The 20,793-nt window shown below is 40.1% G+C and overlaps 1 protein-coding gene across 10 annotated transcripts in view; it reads right to left on the reverse strand.

The window, feature by feature from the left end:
• The window catches only part of MCC (MCC regulator of WNT signaling pathway), a 200,412-nt gene that overhangs the window by 99,592 nt on the left and 80,027 nt on the right, over positions 1-20,793 (reverse strand). The window contains exon 1 of one of the 10 annotated variants that reach the window (XM_040541689.1): positions 1,760-2,172. The exons of the other annotated variants lie outside the window; for them this stretch is intronic. Coding sequence (XP_040397623.1) covers positions 1,760-1,774 — 15 coding nt within the window. The 5' untranslated portion in view covers positions 1,775-2,172. Of the gene's footprint in view, positions 1-1,759; positions 2,173-20,793 lie in introns of those variants that run through there. 10 annotated transcript variants of the gene reach the window in all.

Consider the following 20,793-nt stretch of genomic DNA (forward strand, 5'->3'; position numbering starts at 1 on the left):
TCAGAGAAATTTACAGTGAAAGGGGAAGGCTGCTATATGTCTTTCTCATATCATACTTGTTGAAAGGCCTTCAAACTTGAGAACCAGGCCGGAAAAAAGATTTTATTTACGATTATTAATTTTTAAAATATGGATACCTTTGGAAAAGAAAGGATTAGATTTCCCAAGAGCATGTTTCTGAACACAGCTCCCCCCCATATTCCTGGCAACAGGAAAGGAGCTATGCCAAAGGGAAGTAAATGGAGAGGATCCTGCACTGCAAATCCTTTCTGCCTTGCCTGAGCCTCCCAAAGCAACTGACGGCTACTTAGCAAAGCAGAGGTCCCGTCTGAATCATTCTGCAGAAGGGCTGCCCAACTCAAAGTGAAAAATGAAGTTTACAAGAAATGCTGGATGTAGCACAGACACATTAACCCTAACACACAGATGAAAGGAGAGGGTGCAATGAACCCTCTTTTCTACTTTCTTTATTCCACGCTTGTTAGCAAGAACTGCTGTTTTAGCACATCACGTACCATCCCCACCCCCTTCCTACTCCTCCTCCAATTTTCATGAGCTCTGTGGCTGTCATATCTGCGCTGAAATAGAGAGGGTTCAAATGGAGAGGGTTCCAGGAGTCTTGAAAACTTTTTAACCATTCTCCTATGCAGCCTTTCTTATAATGTGTAAATAAAGCAAATGCATTACAGGCTGCTGGAGCTCACCTCTACTACCCGGCTCAAGAACTGAATGCCAAAGTTTGCTTTGTTTTCTAATAAAAATCTAATGTATACAAACAATGTGGAAGCAGGTTAAGGTTTTAACAACAGTTTGTACACGTTAGTTGAGATTAAAAGCAGAATGCTTACTGAAAAAAAAATAATCTATGTTTTTATCAGAAGCCTTTATTACCATTATCTGTTGCAACAGACCACTATGCATAGACCCTGCCATGCACTGAAAACACCTACACAGCCTGGTCCAGAAAAGCTTATACTCTAGGTAAGAACATGAAGACATTAAGTTTCCCCCAAATCCAATGCAGTCAGATGTATCATCTAAATGCTAATGGTTACTGCAATTAGGTATGGTCTCTTATTTATTTGTCTCTAGCTCTTCTGTAGTACTGCCAGGTAGGCTCATATCAAAATGCTATTTACAAGCAATCTGTACTTGGCAGTACAATAAAAGCAGTGATGTGAATTAAAAGGACCGATAATTGAAAACAGGCCTGTTCTTGCCACTGACCTCTGCTGTGTCTCAACTTAGCAATACACCTATAACACTGATCAAAATCTAATGGTATAAACTTTTTATATTCAGGTAAAATTAAGCCATTTTAAAATGCTGTCAACACCACATTCACTTCAAATGGTACTGTAACACAGTGCAGACAGACTTTGTTACACGGTTACTTGCAAGAAACAGGCATTTTAAAGGAATTCAAGATCCTGTACCTCCTTCCACTACAAAAATGCAGCAAAATTTTTCTAAATGTTTTATATAAAATTAGCTTGTTATTGTTCCTGTTTTATTGTTTATTTATTATTCTCTTTAGTTATCTGGATGAAGGTGATTGAAAGCTACAGAAAAGCCTCCAGTTCAAAGGAAAGAATGGATTTGCTACGAGGTGAGGTTTTGTTTGGTTTACTCTTTTGAGAGCAAAAAGTTTCCTCGTACACACTCTAGGCCCTTGATCGATTTAACCCTCCCTGTAAGTCAAAGTTCTTTCTCACTGCCAAGGTTTCTACGGTCAGCTCAGCCACGTAAGTCCTCTCACCTGCATGTCCAACATGGGATCTCCTTCACTTCTTTTGCTGCAGCCCCCACGTCCAACATCTCACAGCTCTGAAATCTTTACATCCAGGCCACTTAAATCACCACCCAGCGCCGCCAGCGGCGCTAAAACTTCCTCTCCGCGTTACCTACGCTGCTGACCTCTGGAACACAAGCCGGCAAACACGAGCGAGACAAAGCATTCACGGTTTACGAGCCTGCTCCCGGTCCTGCGGCGGTGGGGGCCGACCCGACCACTCGCTCCCAGCCTGGTGCAGAGCCGGGAGGAGGCCCTGCCGCCGCCTCCCTCACCTCGCCGCGGCGGGACGGCGGCAGGACGGCGGCAGGACGGACGGACGGACGGGCAGGCACCAGGACGGACGGACAGGCGGCCCCCCCGGGGCCTGCCGCCGCCCCGCCCCGCCGGAAGGGCTGCCGGGCAGCGGAGCTTCGCCGCCTCGTCCCCCTACGCCCGCTCCGCCTCGTCCCGCCGTGGCCCCGCGGCGGCTGCCCCCGGGCCCTGGCTGCCCCGCCGAGGGCACGTCCCGGTACCTGCCGCCCCGCCGACACCGCCTGCAGCCCGGCGCTGCCTATTTGCGAGAATTCCTGCTTTCCTGTTTCTGCGCGAGGGCTTCTTATCCGCACGAACAGGAAACCTTGCGGTAACCGGCCTCCTCCCTTTTGTTCGAAAACACTGATGCCGACTGCCTGGGAAGCAAAAACAAACGCATCCTGAGTTCAAAGGCATTTCTGCATTCCAGTTGCTTCTCTGACAATGCCGTGTTACAGGGCAGCCAATTTCTTCCCAGCAGCGAAGCAGCAGGCTGCACTTACAACACCACACCACATGCACAGCCGACACAGCTTCAACATCTGTTTCTGAAGAGCCATGCCCTCACCTTAATGCACTGCTTACTTGTCCCGTGAGCAGTGAACAGGGCATCTTGTGCCTAACAAACTCTGCAACTGTTTAATCAGTCCCGCTTAATGAACATCAGCTCCTTTCACACCCTCAGTGCCTGTGGTATAGGACGTACCTCAGCTTCTGCCTTCCCTCCCTCCAGCACAACTGAGTCACCCTCCCTGCTCTCCGGCAGCACACAGTGATCGTATGACAGCCGGACAGCTCCATCGAGACTAACCTCATACCAGTAAGAGCTTTCAGGACGACCCAAACCACAGATTACTTTACGTCTCAATGGTACTTCGCAGACCTGCTCTGGAGGCTGGAGTGTTCCCTTTGCTTATCGCACTTCCAGCTTGGCAAAAGGTTTATTTTCAGGTACTTACATTTGTAGTAAATTCCCAAGAACCAAACCTACAGTAATAAATATGCAGTATAACACAGGACAAAGCAGTCTACAGTTCACAAAAGTCTCAGGTTGTAAACAGGTTATTAACGTATATCCATCTGTTTTCACAGTCCTAAATAGCACTTTGACAAAATAATACTATATTATTTAATAACGCAAATTCAATCATATGATTGTATCAACCAAGGGGCATCCAACACATGCTAAGAAGTGCAAAAGCACACAGGAAGACATTCTGTTTTTTTCTGGAAAGTACTTTGAGCTCTTAAAAAATTATACCTATTAATAAATATCATTAATCACTAATTAAAAAAGAAAACGTGACAAATACAGGATGTATGCTGATACGAAAGCTCAGCAGAAGACCAATAAAACATCATTATCAATACTCAGCCCACAAATGCAATCACTCTAAAATCTATTCCAAATAAAATCCTGGGTTCCAGACCCTAACAACAAAACCATCTTCAGAATGTTGCAATGTAGACTGTTGTGTAACTGTTCACACATGATGCTTTCTGTTAGAAAATGCACATGCTATTTGTTGCTTCTGCCTGCAACCGTTCCTACAAAGGCAAATATCTCCTGGTCAGACTAATATTTTCGTCTCTTTCCCTATGGATTAGTACAAAAGCTTTCTTCTTTCTAAGTGCTTTCTTACGGAAGGAAGCCACTCTAGAAAAGTCAATCATTTACAAGAGAATGCCCATCTCTTGCACAAATCCTCTTAGAAAAACTGTGTTAATTGGCAACACTTGGCTAGATGATAAATTTGATTAAGTTTGGTTTGCAGATGAATGACAAATTTCAGTTTTGAGCTACTTTACTCACAACTGTATTCCCTAAGTTCATACGCTTACGGCTATGGAGTTAAACCCTGGAATGTATGAATACTTTTGTGTAGATATAAGTTCCTTTTATAAGCAAGTAAACTGGGAATTAGATTGAATATGGTAAAGAAAATTAAATTTTGTTCATTCCTTTAAGAATAGAAGCATATTAAAAATGAATTATTTGACAACACTCTCACAAAAAATGTCTGTTAATTATCTTGAGTGACATGGAGCTTCCGCGGACATACTGTTTTCAGAGCTCTTGCCCTCAGCTCCCCAGAGAATGGAAATCACAGGTTTAACTCCAAGTCACCGTCTCCATATACATTCTACAACAGTCCTGCCTTGCAAGCTTTTGGCATTACATTATTATTATTATGATTATTTCTAATACATACAATGTTAACCACATAGTCCTTCTGCTGTTCTACTATGGCAATATTAAGGGCACAGATATCTCTGCATAATTTTGCTGTAATTGCTCTGTTCAAGGCTATTTCAGACTCTGCTTCTGCCCCAAGTGCCGTACCCACCGCTGAGCTGTGCACTTGTGGTTCACATGAAGCTGTGCTTCCCATTCCATTCCTCATAATGGATAACAGCATGCCTCTCTAACCCCAGGGAGCTGCTCTGGGTTCATCAGCAAATTGTGATGTTTTTTAAAAGAAAGGTGGTTTAGATGATATGCAAGTTCTCAGGACTTATTTACTTCTGACACTTACATGCTCAAAAGCCTCCTTTTTTATTTATTTTTTCTTTCTTTGCCTTTTGTGCTAAAAATAAGTAAGAAACTAACTGAAAACAGCTGAATAAAGTTGCCTAAATTGCCTCCTGGTTAGTCAAGTGAAAAACTCTGGTATCTTCATATTTAAACGTACCCTCAAAGACTCAAGTTTCTGACCAGCATCTTGACATCATTAAAGCACTTTTAATAAAACCGCTTTTAAAGAATTAGACCAGAGGTGGGTGCTCCTGGTGGTAGCCTATGCCACCAGAAGCAACCAGTTCCCTTACTATTAGAAAGAGCTTGTGAAGGAAAATGGTTAAAACCTCACGTTTATAGTACAACATAACAGCAAAAGTAAATGAGCACGCAAGTGTGGGGGTTATGGCGGATGAGCCTCTGAAGCACAGACAGTTGGAAAACACTTGATAGAAGACACAGCCAGGCATCCTGCCAACCAGTAATGATAACCCTAAAAGCTGTAAGTAGCTATAACCACCTCCCCACTCACCCAAAATATATCTGTTTACAGCTAACAAATATGTAAAATAGTAATGCCAGAGTAATCCCTGGGCACCTTGCAGAAATGGTAACCTCAAAAATAAATTATGTAGCAATTTATTTATTTTTTATTATTTTCAGACTTTAAAACTTCTCCCTGTTCTTCTAAAGGCAAACTGGATTTTAAAGAGTGTGGTTTTTTTAAATAATTACTTTTTAAATCTGTATTTTTGTTTCAGAGAAACTAAATCAATATGCAGCCAAACCACAGCAAATATCCATCCAAACCATATAAGCAAAAACAGTGAGGGGTGTCAGAGAAAAATACAACATAAGCAACAGCTCAACATCTCTATACACAATTTTTCCTTTGGATAAGCTGCAACATATTCCTCAGACAATAATAAAAAAGATGTGGCGTTGTACCAAAAGCCTGTGTTATGCCAGGTGCTCTGATACATTACAACACCTAGCAGCTTCATCTGACCTATTTATGTTCCCGCTTTTAATGGCATAGCTGATTCCAGAGAAGAGCTATGCAGACCATCTGTCGGAAAGACATTTAAAAATGTTTGGAACATATCAAAGATAACACTGAGTTCAGTATTTATACATTTTTCCATTAAAAATAATCCTCCTTAGTAACTTTCTAATGACCTCTGTTGAGTAAAATTTATATACCATCTCAAATGAAGTATTTGTTTGACTGAGGAAAACACTCAGACTTATCATCCTATCCCAGACCTTGCAAAGAAAGGAGAGAAATCTACAGTACAGTTGTCAGCATACTAACTAATATTACACGACAATCACTCTACCCACATCTACTTTACCTGTTTTTGTGAATCTACTTGAATTGCATCAAATAAAAATAAGTACCTTAAGACAGATAAATTGAGTCAGGGCGCTAAGAGCTTGGAGTGGTGCTGACTCAGACCTTATTAAAATGTGGGCAGTGCTCTGACATGCATTCCAATCCTGTCCTGCTTTGAAAATCACGCCTTCCCGTCCCTTCCTCACAAAGCAATGTGCTTGGTGAAACAACTGTTTCCAGGAAGCAGTGAACTCAAGGCGTGGAGAGCCTCACATCTCACAAATACAGTGAACAGCATTGCAGTAACACTAACCAGGCACACTAAATATGACCAATAGATTCCATCTGCAGAACTAAAAATTAACTCACGTAGGCTAAAAAAAACAAATCAACTTCTTCAATAATTAATGTCTTCCTTTGTATTTTTATATACCTACATTTAATTAATAGCTTCTATATATTCCATGCATACAAACTGTCTGAAACCTAGTCTTTTAACTTTCTCTCACTAATTCTCATACAAACAAAAGTTAGTATTCCGCTACTCGTCCCTTCAGATTTAGCCTAAAGTTGCATGCACAGCAAAATCCATGTCTGTAACCAGTGTATGTGGAAACAAAGGGAGAGCTGAGGATTTACCAGCACAAGTATAGGGCTGCTTACACACATCTCAACCACAAAAAAAGGCATTATTTTCAAGGATTCCAAATATACCTGATTGAACCTATCTTTTGGCCAATTCTGACCTGTACTCTGAACGCCCAATAATGGAGACAGACTAAACATTCATTTGAACATGGCCAATGTAATACAAAAAGCTTTCACGCAGCAACAGTTTATTGGAAGTTGGCCATTCTGTTTTGTCGCTAGTTTTGTGTTACTTCAGCTATATGCCCGTTAATCAAACATGCATGATAAGTTGGGCATGTAGGCTTTTTATTTTTCTCTTTCTCCTTTCTTTCTGAAGGGGCTGAGGGAACACTTAAGAAGGTAACTCTGCCCATTGATAAAGTTCATGCAATTGAGCATCAGTGTCAACTCCTCATCTACGTGAAAAGAACTTCTACTACGTAAATACAGATGTCAAACACTCGTGCAAAGTCCCAAAGTAGTGCAAACTCTGGAAAGCTTTAAGTGGAAGCAAATATTGTACACCCCATTCCCAAGCCCTATCCATTCATAATTACTTAAACTGGTTCTACATCTTGTTCAGACAATGGGTGAAGACAAGTTAAAAGCATTATCCATCCTGAAATGGCAGTTCAAAAATCTGATCAATGTCTAAGCAAGCAATTTTCTGCGTAGTTCATTCTTCTGCAAAACACACATAAATGACATAAACAGAACAGACACACTTCTGCAAATTGATCAGAAACTTCGATTGCTGACATTTTTGTTGATTAGAGACAAAACATTTAAGTTCAAGGAAACAATATTTTCCTTTCTTAACAAATTCCTAGTATTAATAAATGGAATGATATTGACATGTTCTAATAAAATATCACCATTTTTAAGTAATTACACAGAATTAGTTGCATTATATATACACAAAGATATCTAGTTAAACGTGTGTGGAAAATCTCAATACATTCCTATTCCAGGATCTATGGGCAAAATTCTGCCATTACATACTCTCAGCAAAGCCTGTCTGTGACTGATATACTCTCAGTGCATTACCTGGAAAAAAAGATCTGCAGTAAGACTTAAGGTGGAAGTGAAAACCAGAGAAATCTAGCAACTGATGCAGTATGTTGTGTATTACAATTCTATGCATAGATTTATGATTACAATCCAAATCTGGTTTAAATTGAGTGTGTCTTTCTACTACACCTCTTTCTCAACCTATCTAAGTGAAGCACAACCTCAGTTTACAACAGGTTCAACTGATTTAGCTTAAGTTAGTCAAGAATGGCTGAATTTGTAATTCGAAATTTTGTAATTTTCAGTCTCCTCTCTCCCCCCAGATTAAAAACTATATACTTGCATGACATGGAGCTAAGTTTCATTTTGCTTGCCACACTGACCTGTGTGAAAGCTCTTTACACCCTGGAAAACAGGCAGTTCTATTATACTGTGAGCCACTCAAGGATGCAAGCTGATTTGGGTGTGCCAGTGATAAACAAGTATGGACAGTGATTGCATGGAACAACTGGTTGCTTTAGAGTCGCAGAATTTAAAACCAGAAGAAATTGTGATGATCTAATCTGACCTCCTGCACAACACAAGCTACATAACCCCACCTAGCAATTAGTTGCCTTTGTGACAAGTCTGATACGGTAACTCGTCAACACTGGTTTTGCCAGATCCGTTTTGAAACATTCACCTACAATGCTAATTCAAAGCATGCTGCATCAGGTAGGCTTTGCACCTCCCAAGCACACTTCTCAGAGCATGGAGCGACATCCTCTTCCAGATCCAGACATTATTGCCACACATTCTACCAGCCCACAGCTGTGCTGACAGAGCAGTCCCTTGTTAAACTGCTCAGCACAGCCGAATTAGCTCCCTCTCCAGCAGAGCAAATATTTGTCTGGCGCCCCGGGAAGTGCAGGTACCCAATGTAACACCTGGGCATTAGCAGGGTGTTGCAGGACAGGATAATGGCAATAGTTGCAACCATAATGCCAGCAGCTCTCTCTCCCTGCATCAGGACGGACAATGGGTGCTGCTCCTCAGTCAGATTTGTACCCTGTGTCACCATTACACCCCATGGATGATCCAAAGCAGCTCTCCAGCATGGCTGCTGTGGGTTTCCAACTGCTTTCTCAAGTCAAGGTGTTCAAAGCCCTAACACCTAAGTGAAATAACCCAAGACCAACATTCATTTAACTTCTGATTGTTTTTGACATACGTAAATAAATTATTCAGATATACGAGCAGACACCTACCGTTTCAACACAATCATTTTAGTAAGACTTAGGTTGCAGATATATTTTGTAAGTATAAACATATTGTTTGTGTCACAGAGACAAAACCAATTGGCTTGTCAAGAACAAATTATTTCAAATGTTCATATTCTTCATCAAATTAGGTTCTGTATATACCTAATCTCTACCCACAAGTACTGACATAATGAGAAAATTTATCCCAGAAATATATTAGCTTTCTGGCTGCAACCTACACACATACTCTGTTCATGATGCTCCCCTTCCGTGTTTATCATAAATCAAAACCAAAGACAGTAACCAAAGTGGTCTGCCTCAGAAATCTACCTTCAGGTTAACTCTCTCCTGCTCTTTCAGGTGTAGCAGTAATCAGCAGAGCAAGCATTAGACAAAGTTTTTGCCTACTGTACCCGTCTGCCAAATCATTTCATGCAATAAAAACTTTCTGGAAGAACGGCAACAAATTGCTTGGAAAGTGAAGTCAAAAGAACTACAGTGTGATTGGAGTTGGAAAACCAACAATGTTGCAACTGCACCTTCTAACTCGGTGCATTGTTTTCTCTCTGCATCCTCAGGTGACAACATCTTAACATTGTTGTTAAAGAGAAGGTTTTTTTCTGATTTCTTTCTTCTGGTGCTATATGAACTAACGAGGAAGCTATATTCAATTCTGCTTCATCTATCACTACCACCACTGCCCGTCAAGTTTTAAAACCAAAAGTGTTTCCGCAAGATTTGGAACAAAACCACAATCTGCCTTTTACATTCCAAGTTTTCCTTCTGAGTTATACAGATGGTCTAGATAATTAATACAGATACCAAAACAAAGATAAAATCCTTAACTAAACACAAGGGCTTTTTCCTACTTTGCTGATGTTCAGATATGTCTTTTGGCAGCTTCTAACGTGATACCCATCATGCTGAAGGACACAGCACTTCAGGTCCCTGTAGTCTGTATTCTAGAGACACTTCTGCCTAACCCCTGTTCAACATTGGACTCAGCCTTTTGAAGAACGTTTTCAGCATTTATCAGAGACATCATCAATTCACGTGTATAAACTGAAGACAATGGCTGTGTTTGTTCTTTTATAAATACAGTAATCCTTTAGTAAACAAGAGTCAGCATAACGCTTTTTATGCAGAAATACTATTTTCATGCTTATAATTTTTATTTTAAAATATACATAGAAAGAGCACATGAGAGAGCATGTAATCTTTAAGCAAACCAGGATGTGTTTTTTTGGGCCAACAGGCAATATGGTTTGAGGGAGGAGTTTCCAGCAGAATGCTGTTATCACAGGCCACTGACTTAATTGTAAAAAGTTATCCAAGTTATCTTACAGCTTCTCATATTTTTTCAATCCTATTAAGTTGCACCAACTCCATACTTCCATGATATCACACTGTTTCCCGCATTTCAGATGGGAAAACAGTTTTAAAGAGATGACTGATTGAAAAACAAGGCTGTTTTTTCACCATCTTAACCACAAAAAGGACGTTATTTTGGAGTTCAGAAATCTTGGCATATGAGCTTTTTCACAGATGATGGCGATGAAGGCTTCAGTCATCATGGGATAAACCAGGTAAGGTAGATGACTGCAGGGAATTACTTCAGCTGTTGTGGAAACAGCCTTGTCTCCTCTCCATTAGGAATTTATAATGAAACACAAAAGCACATCCTGTCATACCAAAAACTAGGGCTGTCTGCTTTCTGTGCAGGGGAAGGAGGGCAGGAGGCTGGGCTCCCAGCTCTGACTCACGCTGCCAGGAAGAGCCAGGTGGTGCAGCTGAAGCAGCTCTTTCCTGGCATGACCTCTCTGGTTACCTCAGGAATACATACCTGCCTGCTCCTCAGCCACCACCGCTGCCTATGAATCATTCCCAGCTTCTGGCTCTACCAACACACAGCCATGCAAATAAGGAGGCTGAGAAGCCCCGCTCACGTCCAGCTGAGCCAGGTCTCCTACAGACAGCAGCAGCCTCAGTGGTGGATGGACAGCCTCAGACGTAAAAACTAGCTCTGCCTGACAGTGCAACTGAGAGCTTAAAACAGTCTCTTGTAAATGCTTTCAACTTGCAGCCCAAGAGGCTGGCATACTCTACATGTAGACATATATCCACTGTATCTACTAAGAGCATATCACATGGTCTACTCAGGTGTAAAGTATTAAGATGGTAATTGAGTAAATTCTACACTTGCATTTTTGGTATCTTTTTTTTCTTATGCTCCTTACTACAGTTATTGAAAGCTGAGATCCTTACAGCTTCTGTACCTTTTCAGTTCAGTTATATTTCAATTATATAAGCAATACTGAGGAAAAGTATTCTAGTCTAAATCTAAACCTAAATCAAGGCCAGAAGCACTATATACAGTTTCTTAAATTTGTTGCCCAAAATTATCATTGCAAAAATATTTTCCCCTTACAAACAGCCCCATTTTAGAGTCCATTTCTCACTGATGTCACAAAGCTATTCCCCCTTTTACAGTTTTGCATGAGTATACATTTACCTTTCCAGAGATATCTCCCCACTGATTTTCCTCTTACGTTGTCTCAAAACTTTTTCCAGAATTACTTCAGTATTTCCATGAATGTAAACCACATTTGTCTGCACATGCACTAGATTTAAAACTTATACGCACCCTGGCTCCTGAACATATTTCCTCCAATCAGCAGCCACATTAACCTTACTTCAGAATATTTTAATAAAATTATTTAATGAAACCAAGTTCCCCTCCTATCAATGTTATTCATCTGAGATAACAACCTTACAACTTTAAAAAGTAAATGATTTTTCTAAAGCTCTTTGACATAATTAACCCCTATTGCTCTTTCCTTCCATTGCTAAATAGTTCTCAGTTACACCATTCCCAGCAGTGCCTGGTATAATCTTTATTAATGGTATAAACAGCTCCCCAGATTAATATGCAACCATGTTAATATTTCATCATAACATTAGACCTTTGAAAAAAAAAAATCACAGCAGGGCTGAGGCTGGCGCGGACCTCTGGGGGCACTGCTCCAACCCTTGGCCAGGCAGGGCCACCCAGAGCAGGGTGCCCAGCACCACGTCCAGGGGGCTTTTGGAGATCCCCAAGAAGGGAGACCCCACAGCCTCTGGGCAGCCTGTGCCAGTGCTCGGTAACCTGCACAGCAAAGAAGCGCTCCTGGTGTTCAGAGGGAGCCTTCTGTGCCCAGTTTGTTCCAAAGCTGTTATGAAGAACATTAAGGCGATTCAGTATGATCTCCAGTGAACTATGGACACGCAATGTTACAAAGCTGTGTCTCAGTAATTCCATAGCTTCCTACAACACAAGCAATTAAAATTAGAAACTCAGAAGTTGGTAACTGGTTTCTCGTTAGAGGCTTTTGGCTATCACCTTACATTACAGCAGATACATTAGTCGTTTTTCATTGTTTTTAATCTTTGCAGTTAAAAAAAACACCAATCTGTCTTTTCATTCTGTTTTAACAAAAGTAACAGCAAAGTCCAACCCACACCCCATTTTTCACCTGCATCTGTTGAGTCAAAGCACAGATATGGTCTATTCCTCAAGGAGTGGGAACTGAAAACATTTTATTAAACTAGAAAATGTCTATAGGATGAAAAACTAAAGCAAACAATCACATGTTAAAACAAGAAAAAATATCTGTAAGTGTAAAATAAAATAAGGAGAAAATGTTAGGAAAATCTTTTAAAAATGTTTCTGTGAAAATAATTGAATGAATGCAAAGAATATGCTAATTTGAGGGTGAAGCTATTAAGTGGCACCTAACCCAGGTATGCAAAGACATTAGAGAGCTAAAAATAAAACAAAGATGGACATCAGGAACAATCCAGGGTCTTCACAAGAAAAATAATTTAACAAACTATAAAGAGTATAAAAAGAGTGATGGAATAAAGAGCCAAAAAAAAAAAAGAGCCATGGAATAAAGCCAAGGTTTTTAAAATACTGACTGTTAAGGACAAGAAAATTGAGGATTGAGTCTTTGTTGTCTCAAAATGCAAAAATAAAGTTGTAACACTGGAAATGATCAGATGCCAGGCTCTACAAAAACAAATAGCAACCCTCACACAATGTGCCATCAAGCTTAGGGACAACTGCCCTGAAATGCTGTTGATCTTGGAAGTTTACATGAATTCAAAGAATTTATGGTTCTACTAACGCATGAAAAATCCTCCAAGAACTATCAAGCAGAACTGCCTACTCCCAGAACAGCTCTAGCCCAGAAAGTCTCCTAATGCACATGGCTGGCAGGGGGTAGCAGCGTCTTACGGAGTCTCACTTCTGGACAAGCACTTGTTTTCAGCCACCACCTAAAATCAGATAGTGGCGTAGCTGGCTTTCTGGTCTGATGTAGTCTGATGGCCCTTCAGTGTGGGTTAAGTAATTGCCTTTTCATTTATCAATTTACATTTCTACAACCCCCAAAAGCTCATTTTTCTAATCAAAGATTTTCCATTTCAACGTCCCTCTGCTGGATCCCACTCTCACAAGGATGTTTCCAGACCCTCACCTTGGGCTGATTGAGCCCAGATGGAAGCAGTGCGTTACGGACACAAGAACATAAGCCTCCAGCAGCAGAACTCCCACCAGCGAAAAAGAAATTCTCCTCTCAAAGAGGGAAGTGCCAGCCCCTCTCCTGCTTTCAAATTCTCCTCTCAAAGAGGGAAGTGCCAGCCCCTCTCCTGCTTTCTGCCTAGGGCATTCCACCTCCTCACACATGCCAAATTGCTTCGCTTGTATGCCAGCTTGCTTGGCTGCTGCCTGAGTGGGCAAGAACAATTTCTTTCACCCCACTTCCCCCAAATTAAGTGCTGCTTGTTTTCAATACGATAAACAAACTCCAGGGGGATATTGACTGAAAAGGAAAAAAATCTGCAAGAGCACAAAGAGGAAGAGGAAGAGAAGAAGAAAACAGAAGAAAAGCCCTTCAGGAGTTTGAAGCTGAGGAATGGGAATGCAACTTGAACACAGTACAGCAGAAGAAGCAGGTGATGAGATCAATCAGCAAAGTGAAAAGGAGTGCTTAAAGCATTCACACCAAGGTTTTACCAAGGTATCACTAGGATTTAGATAGGTAAACAGCACAGAGGTTCAGCAGTAAACACTGAAGGAATGAGAAAGAAAAGTAGTTTTATATAGAGTATTTTCTTTTGAGAGAATGCAATCTACAGCTGGTAGCAGTCACAGCAAAGCACGGAGGAAAAGATCTGGGATTTTGGAAGAGTTCAAAAATCCTTGAAGCTGGGAACACATCATCGAAAAGGTTTCATATATCAAGTCAGCCAGGAATGCAGTGTGTGAAAGGAGAAGGGACAGCTTGGTTTTAAAAATACGTGTTTGAGAGAGAGCAGAGAATCTTACAGAAGAAAAAAGAAAAAAAAAAAAAAAAAGGAGAGAGATGTGCACAAGAGCTATTTCCGTTCAGCTGCAGCCTCAACTACCAATTCAGTGACAATATCAAATGAAACCACCTGGTGAACATTACAGGGGAGGGAGATTTGCGCCTACAGAAGGAAAATTTTCACTGGAGTGCCAAGAATGGTGCAGCTTCTTTCCACAGCCAGGATAAGAGCCAGGGCTGCAAGGGAGAATCTAATCCACAGAGATAAAGAACAGATTCTGCACGGGGCTTTTTCCAGTGCAGCTCAGCAGCACAAACACAGATAAAAGACCTGTTAATAGGTGTGGAAGGGATAGTTTTACACCTTTCTCAAATTCCCTGAAGTTCCAATTAATGAACCAGGCCCCTGAGACCACCACGGCTGCTATCGGGAACATTTTAGTTATTCTTACTCTAAGTCGTTCCTTGACAAGATTAGTACTGCTAGCAGTCCTGGAACACATGGCTGAAATGTGAGACGTGATTAACACAGACTGTGTCAAGAAGACCAGCAAGCTATTATGCAACAGCACTGTGAATCCCCCTGTCAAAATTCAGCCCTATGTGGATTAACTGAAAGCTAAATCTCAATTCCATTAAACACACCAGACCGAGTTTTCTCTTTTTCTGTTTTCTGTTTACCAAAAAAAGAAAGTATTAAGCTTTCTTCATGTGTTTAGCACACTGTGTCAGCAGAAGTTTAACCACCACGCAAACACCGTGTCATTGGAAGAGCTGCCAGTCTGTGACAGCACCAGTGTTCACTAATGCCAAACAGCAGTACCAAAGTGAGAATAAAAAAGATGACGTAAATGAGATAAATGATCCAAGGAAGACAATAAACTACCAACTTTTATTCAGAAACATTTAAAATACAGAGAAGGATTGGACCAGACACGCTGACAGAATCCTCTGTTGGTAAGCAGGTTCTCAAACAGAAACAAAGAAGTCTGTTTCAAGCCATGTTTCAAAAGGAGGAAATAACTACAGTCCTTAAAGCTCTAGGGGAAAAAAAAAATAAAAATTTTTTTGCTGATGTTCTCACATGCTAACTCAAGATCACAGACATACTTGTTCATGAGCTTTAATATAATAAGTACTCTAAAAGGATTTTGACTATCAGATTTTATCATCTGTGCATTGAGATACCAGCAGACAAATGACACATTTGAGCATGTATCTGAAAAGAACTTACTTCAAGTTCAACTATCATGATTTTTCCCTTACCAAAGAGAAACACATCACTTTGAGGTTTCTCAAGAGTGTTCAGGAGCATGGTACTTACTCCCTGTGACTACCTAAACAGAGGGCAATACCCATTAAGAGCCATCTCACGTCAGTGGAGAGAAACTTTGACTCCTAGAAAGCTGTTCTGAAACCATACACTGCCAGGGCACTGGCAATACCCAACACCGCCTGTCTGGGTATGCGCATGTAAATCAAACAGCTCACAAGAGGTTTTGGTGCACTCACCTATATCTGACCTCCCACCATCAGAAATGATACTCACACAAGGACAACGCACACAGCCTGCTACTAGCTGCCATTCTTCCCTCAGGAGGCATTTAAATGTGAGCTGGTAGCAAAGTAAGACTCCTGTTCTGGTGGGGGTAACTCACCCAACAATTCCCCAGGGCCTGTAACACCTCTCCTCATCAACACCGAGAGGTACAGTTGTTCAGTGACCGGGAGGTCTGCATTTCAGTCACTCACAAGGAGGGGGCAGTTCACATGCAGATCACAGAGCATACTGAGCAACAGAAGAATGATTTTCAGTACTAATTTCTGCCCCTATCCCAGCACTGAAACATTCTGTGGAAACAGCACCTATGTGAATTTGGCTAACATTAGGAGAGAGGGTTGGCTGTGCATGTATTTGAAGGGCATTGCCATGTTTTTGATAGAGATGTTCCTTCTGTTTGCATAGTCTTTATTGTTAAGAGACGTACTAGCAGTATATTAAAAAAAAAAAAAAGTCCCAACTAAAACCAGAGAAACATTCAGGTTGGAAAGGACCTCCAAGACCATCTAGTCCAACCCCGAACCTAGCATAAAATCCACCACTAAACCATGCTACTGATTTCTAAATCTACATGTTCCTTGAAGACTTCCAGGGATGGTGACTCAAAAGAGGATGCCATTAGTATCGTTCCTTTAGTAAATTCAAATCTGAAGTCTACCACACCTCTATGACAATGAAGTGTTCTCTGAGGAGTCTCATTTGCATTCATGCACATACACATGGGGTAATTTGTAAGGTTTTCCTGTCGGTGTTTAACAGATGCAGTGCTCTATGTGTGCAATCGGCTCTTTTCTAAAATGAGCATATATCCACCCGTCTTTTCCTGGTGAGTGTTTTCCTGGACTTTGAATAGCAAAAGCATTTCACACTGTGTTGAGACAGTGCAAAGGAAGACTAGTCCCCGTTTTCCATTCTTCAGCTGACTTCTGTCTTTCTCTCTCTGCTATTCTAAACCCTCTCTATTTAATGTTACAAAAAGATTCACGGCCCACCGGTATTAGCTCGTACTCTCTGTGCCTTCGCCTTACCAGTTCCGTAGTGTAGCAACTGACACCTTCACTAGTACTTCCTCTACAGTAGGTAACACATTAAGTAATGTCTAAATTGCAATTCTATCAGTATGGGATGTTTGGAAATAAACCTGCTATCTTAGGGACTCTGATCTTTCACTCAACCTCTACCCAGGAAATACAACTTTGAGATGTTACTCCTGCAAAAGAGAATGAACACTCAAAAACTGGTATGGTGAGCTCCAATGCGGTATCAGCCCCTTTGCAAAGCTGCTTTTTCTCCTCTACATTGCAAATTTAAGAAATAATAACTGGTCTTCAGCTGTCACTATCACAGCGAAAACTGCAAAACGTGATGGGAATGTGATGAACAGGCAAGTCTGGAGACTGACAAGATCAAGTTTTCAAGATATGAACAACTGATCTCTGACAGGAAGCAGCTTAGGTGCTAGCGACAGTAGTAATTGTAGAGTGTGAATCATTAACTCCTGCATTGCTTATTTAATTGGGGATGATAAGCAGTCTTCCTGGTACACTTGGGATGGCAGTTGACCAGTGCAGCAGAAAGCAAGCAGTATCAGACAATGGCTTTTATTTTTAATCTCATTTTGAAATGGGAAGGAGTCCATTTCTGTTTTTGCAACCTTTTTATTTTACTTTTTTTTTTTTTTTAAGTTTCACTGAAATGGATGGAGCATAAAGTGACCCAAGGGAGCACACTTACCCATTCTGCTTAAGAAAATTCTCTTTTCTGAGACGTTTATTTTAGAAAGCTTATTCTGTGGGTCTCATTTAGAAGCGTATCGATATCTTATTCTGTTCTTGTGTTACTGATGAGCAATATTGTTCGGGTGAATGTATTCAAGATCATGCCCTCATGAGGATGGCCTGCATAGCTTGCTTCAGTTCTAGTCTGAAGAATCCTACTCAATTTTAAATAATTTCTGAATCAACTTTCTCACAAGAGCCAATAGAAGAAAAAAAAACAACAATGGTAACAGAAACATATATATACAGACTACAAATATTAAGTGACAACAGAAGGATTCTCAAAAAAACATAAAACACATTTTTAATCCAAAAGCATACTTTTTCCTTCATAAACCCTGCTTCCCTCAGAGACGGTTGCTGTTTGCTTTATAATCCTTTAGATTTTATGTGCACGATTTTTATAGGCAAAGAGACTTCATTTCACAGAAACTAGTCTATCCAGCAGTCCCCTGAAATCCCCCATCCAAATAAAAGGCATCAGCCTAGCAACTGCTAGCACTCACAAAGGTCAGGGCAGCCAGTCACCTCTTCCTTCCTGGGAGACAGGGGCTTGGCTGGGTCTTCTAACCATGGGAGATTTCAAGCATTCAGCTTGACTGTGGTCTGAGGGACTATGGGGAGCTGACAACTAAGCAGGCTGACTTTTTTCCGTTGCCTATGCCGTTTGTCAGCAGTGACACAAACACATAGAACTAAATGCCATAGGGTTCCACAGTATCTCCATGTTATGAGAAAAGAAAAAGTTAGAAAATAAAAAGGTTTATTCTCTACGCTGTGCAAATTTGTATTAGATGCATCCATCTGGATGTATTCAGGCTATGAAAGCGTCCACCAGTAAAGTATTTCCTCTTTTAAAATTCCGTTCTAATATTGGCTTATTTCCAACCTTATTTTCTGACACTTTAAGAAACAAAAAATAGATCTGCCCATGTTTATACTTAAACTATGTGCTATAATCAAGGCCAGCACTCTTTTTCTAATTATGAGATGAAGTCTTCCTTCCTCCCTACTCTAGTCCAAGATTCCTAAATGTTTTTGTGTAAGCATTACAGAATTCAATTAATCCACTGAAATCTTCTCTTGAAATCCCAAACTCAACCACATCACACGCTGTATCTGGTTACAATTCATAAATTACTGGCAAGTGAGAAATGAGAGCTTCATTTACAGGATATGACCTTTTACCTGTTACATTCCTTCTGTGCAGCTAAATCTGTTATGAAACATCATTTAACCACTTTTGCTACTTCCTTGTTAGTCTGATTTCCAGAAGGAAATCCTGTTCAAATTCAGGCAAATTTTCTTGACAGCTGTGAAACTTTTAACAGTATAGCACAGTCTATTCTTGCCAACTTGTCAGTAACTCTGAAAGGAATGGATTGAGAGGTTGTGATTTTGAAGTAGAGTTTTATTAGTAATCAGGCACGTCTTAGTATATGTTTTAAATTTGCTTTGAGATTATTTAACCTGTTCAGCATACCTTAAAAATGTTCAAACTACAACTGACTGCGATACAGGTCAACTCTATCTGCGCTAATGTTCAGTCTTTTCTGTGATGACCCACTTATTAACTGGTATTATATTTTGCAAAGCTGGTACAAACTTGAAACTTAAAGAGGTGATCTCTTTATTCATGTTCAGTGGTTTAAGAAGCTAGAGTTGTCTGGATGTTTTATATTCACTGTTAGGACCAGAAACCACATGCAATTTTCAGCATCTTGCATTCTTCAGAAAACAAAACCCTTCCTCCTCTTCTGACACATAGATCACAGAGAAAAAGCTTACTATGTCCTCTAAAACTGACAAAACTTTAAAAGGCATCTAGACTTGAAAAGACACAGCCAAACTTCAGCATTCTGCCATGTTCTCCTTCACATCAACAAATGCTGCATCCAATTATTCAATTACTCTGGCAAATTCCAGATGACTAGAAGAGTTTCAAAATTAGTTCCTAATCGGAGATAAAATTAGCATTGCTTGAATTGCAATAGTGCTAAAACATCCAATCATCCTGTTTCAAACAACACCCAAGTAGCCTTTCTTTTCAGTGAGGTTCAATTTTAATATTTTTTTTCTTGGTATTAAAAAAAAACAACAACACGGTTTTTAATTGGATCATGTATCCAACTCCTGCCATCAGGTGTTTTTTTTAAATTTAGTTGTTCCCTATGTATTCATTAATACTTCTATAATCAACCTACTCAAGAGCATAAAATAGTACGTCTCAGAAAAGCTGGAATTATTTATTTATTTGGGCAAAATATTTAAGTATCATTTCAGGTTTAATTTGGTAAATTCAGTTGACCCAAGCCGTTTTATTCTGCAAAAGGCATTTCATGTACCACTTTCTGAAAATAATTTCTGCACTCTGCACCTTCCAATCAAAGTTAAAAATAGTATCTGGAAAACAGGTACTGTACCATGACCGATTTAGAGTGGTCACCAAAGACCAAGAAAGTTAAGACAGCAGTTCCAGTAAAAGCAGTTTTCTGTTTCTCTGGAAATTCCCCAAACCAAAAGATTCCCTTTCCATTTGAATAAAACATTCTTTATTATTTATTAACAGCAGCCAACTATACAACACTTACAATTTATACAGTACTTTTCACTGAGGCATTAACTTGCTAATTCCCACAGTCATATTTCTATAGGAGTGAAAACTTAAATAAGAGCTAAGCAAGCCATTGTAAAGCCAATTAATCGAGGCAGTGTGCCATACAACCAATTAATGCTATGCTATGATGTCAAAATGAGAACTTATAATGAAATCAAAAGTTTTACTGGAATTTAATCAGGAATGAAAAAGATTCATTACAGAAGGTTACAAAAAAAAAAATCATACAACACACCTCTGGACTCTATACAAAACTGAACCCCACCACACCAGCAACTCATTCCCTGCATGAGAGAACTCAGCTCCTGTGAGTTTCACAGAAGGGATCACAAAAATGAGCAAAATACAACAATGTAAAATGCGGAAGGGGTATGTACCACATGAGAAGAGGAAGTAAGTTTTACATTAAAAAGATTAATAAAATCAAAGATTTTTAAAAGCCCTTCTGAATTACCAGCAACAACAAAGGGCTCCTAACCACCTCCCCCTGCTTAAGTATGTATCGGTAACTTTGATATAACTCAGGCACTCACTGAGCACAATTACCAACTTTTATCTTCACAGCATTTCTTTACTTTTTGGAATTATTTGAAACTATACTTGAACAATACCTTCAGTACTTCACTCGTAACAAGGTTTTCATATAAGTATACTTTTTTTTTTT

This window comes from Cygnus olor, chromosome Z, assembly GCF_009769625.2.
Source record: "Cygnus olor isolate bCygOlo1 chromosome Z, bCygOlo1.pri.v2, whole genome shotgun sequence".
Classification (NCBI taxonomy): Eukaryota; Metazoa; Chordata; class Aves; order Anseriformes; family Anatidae; genus Cygnus; species Cygnus olor.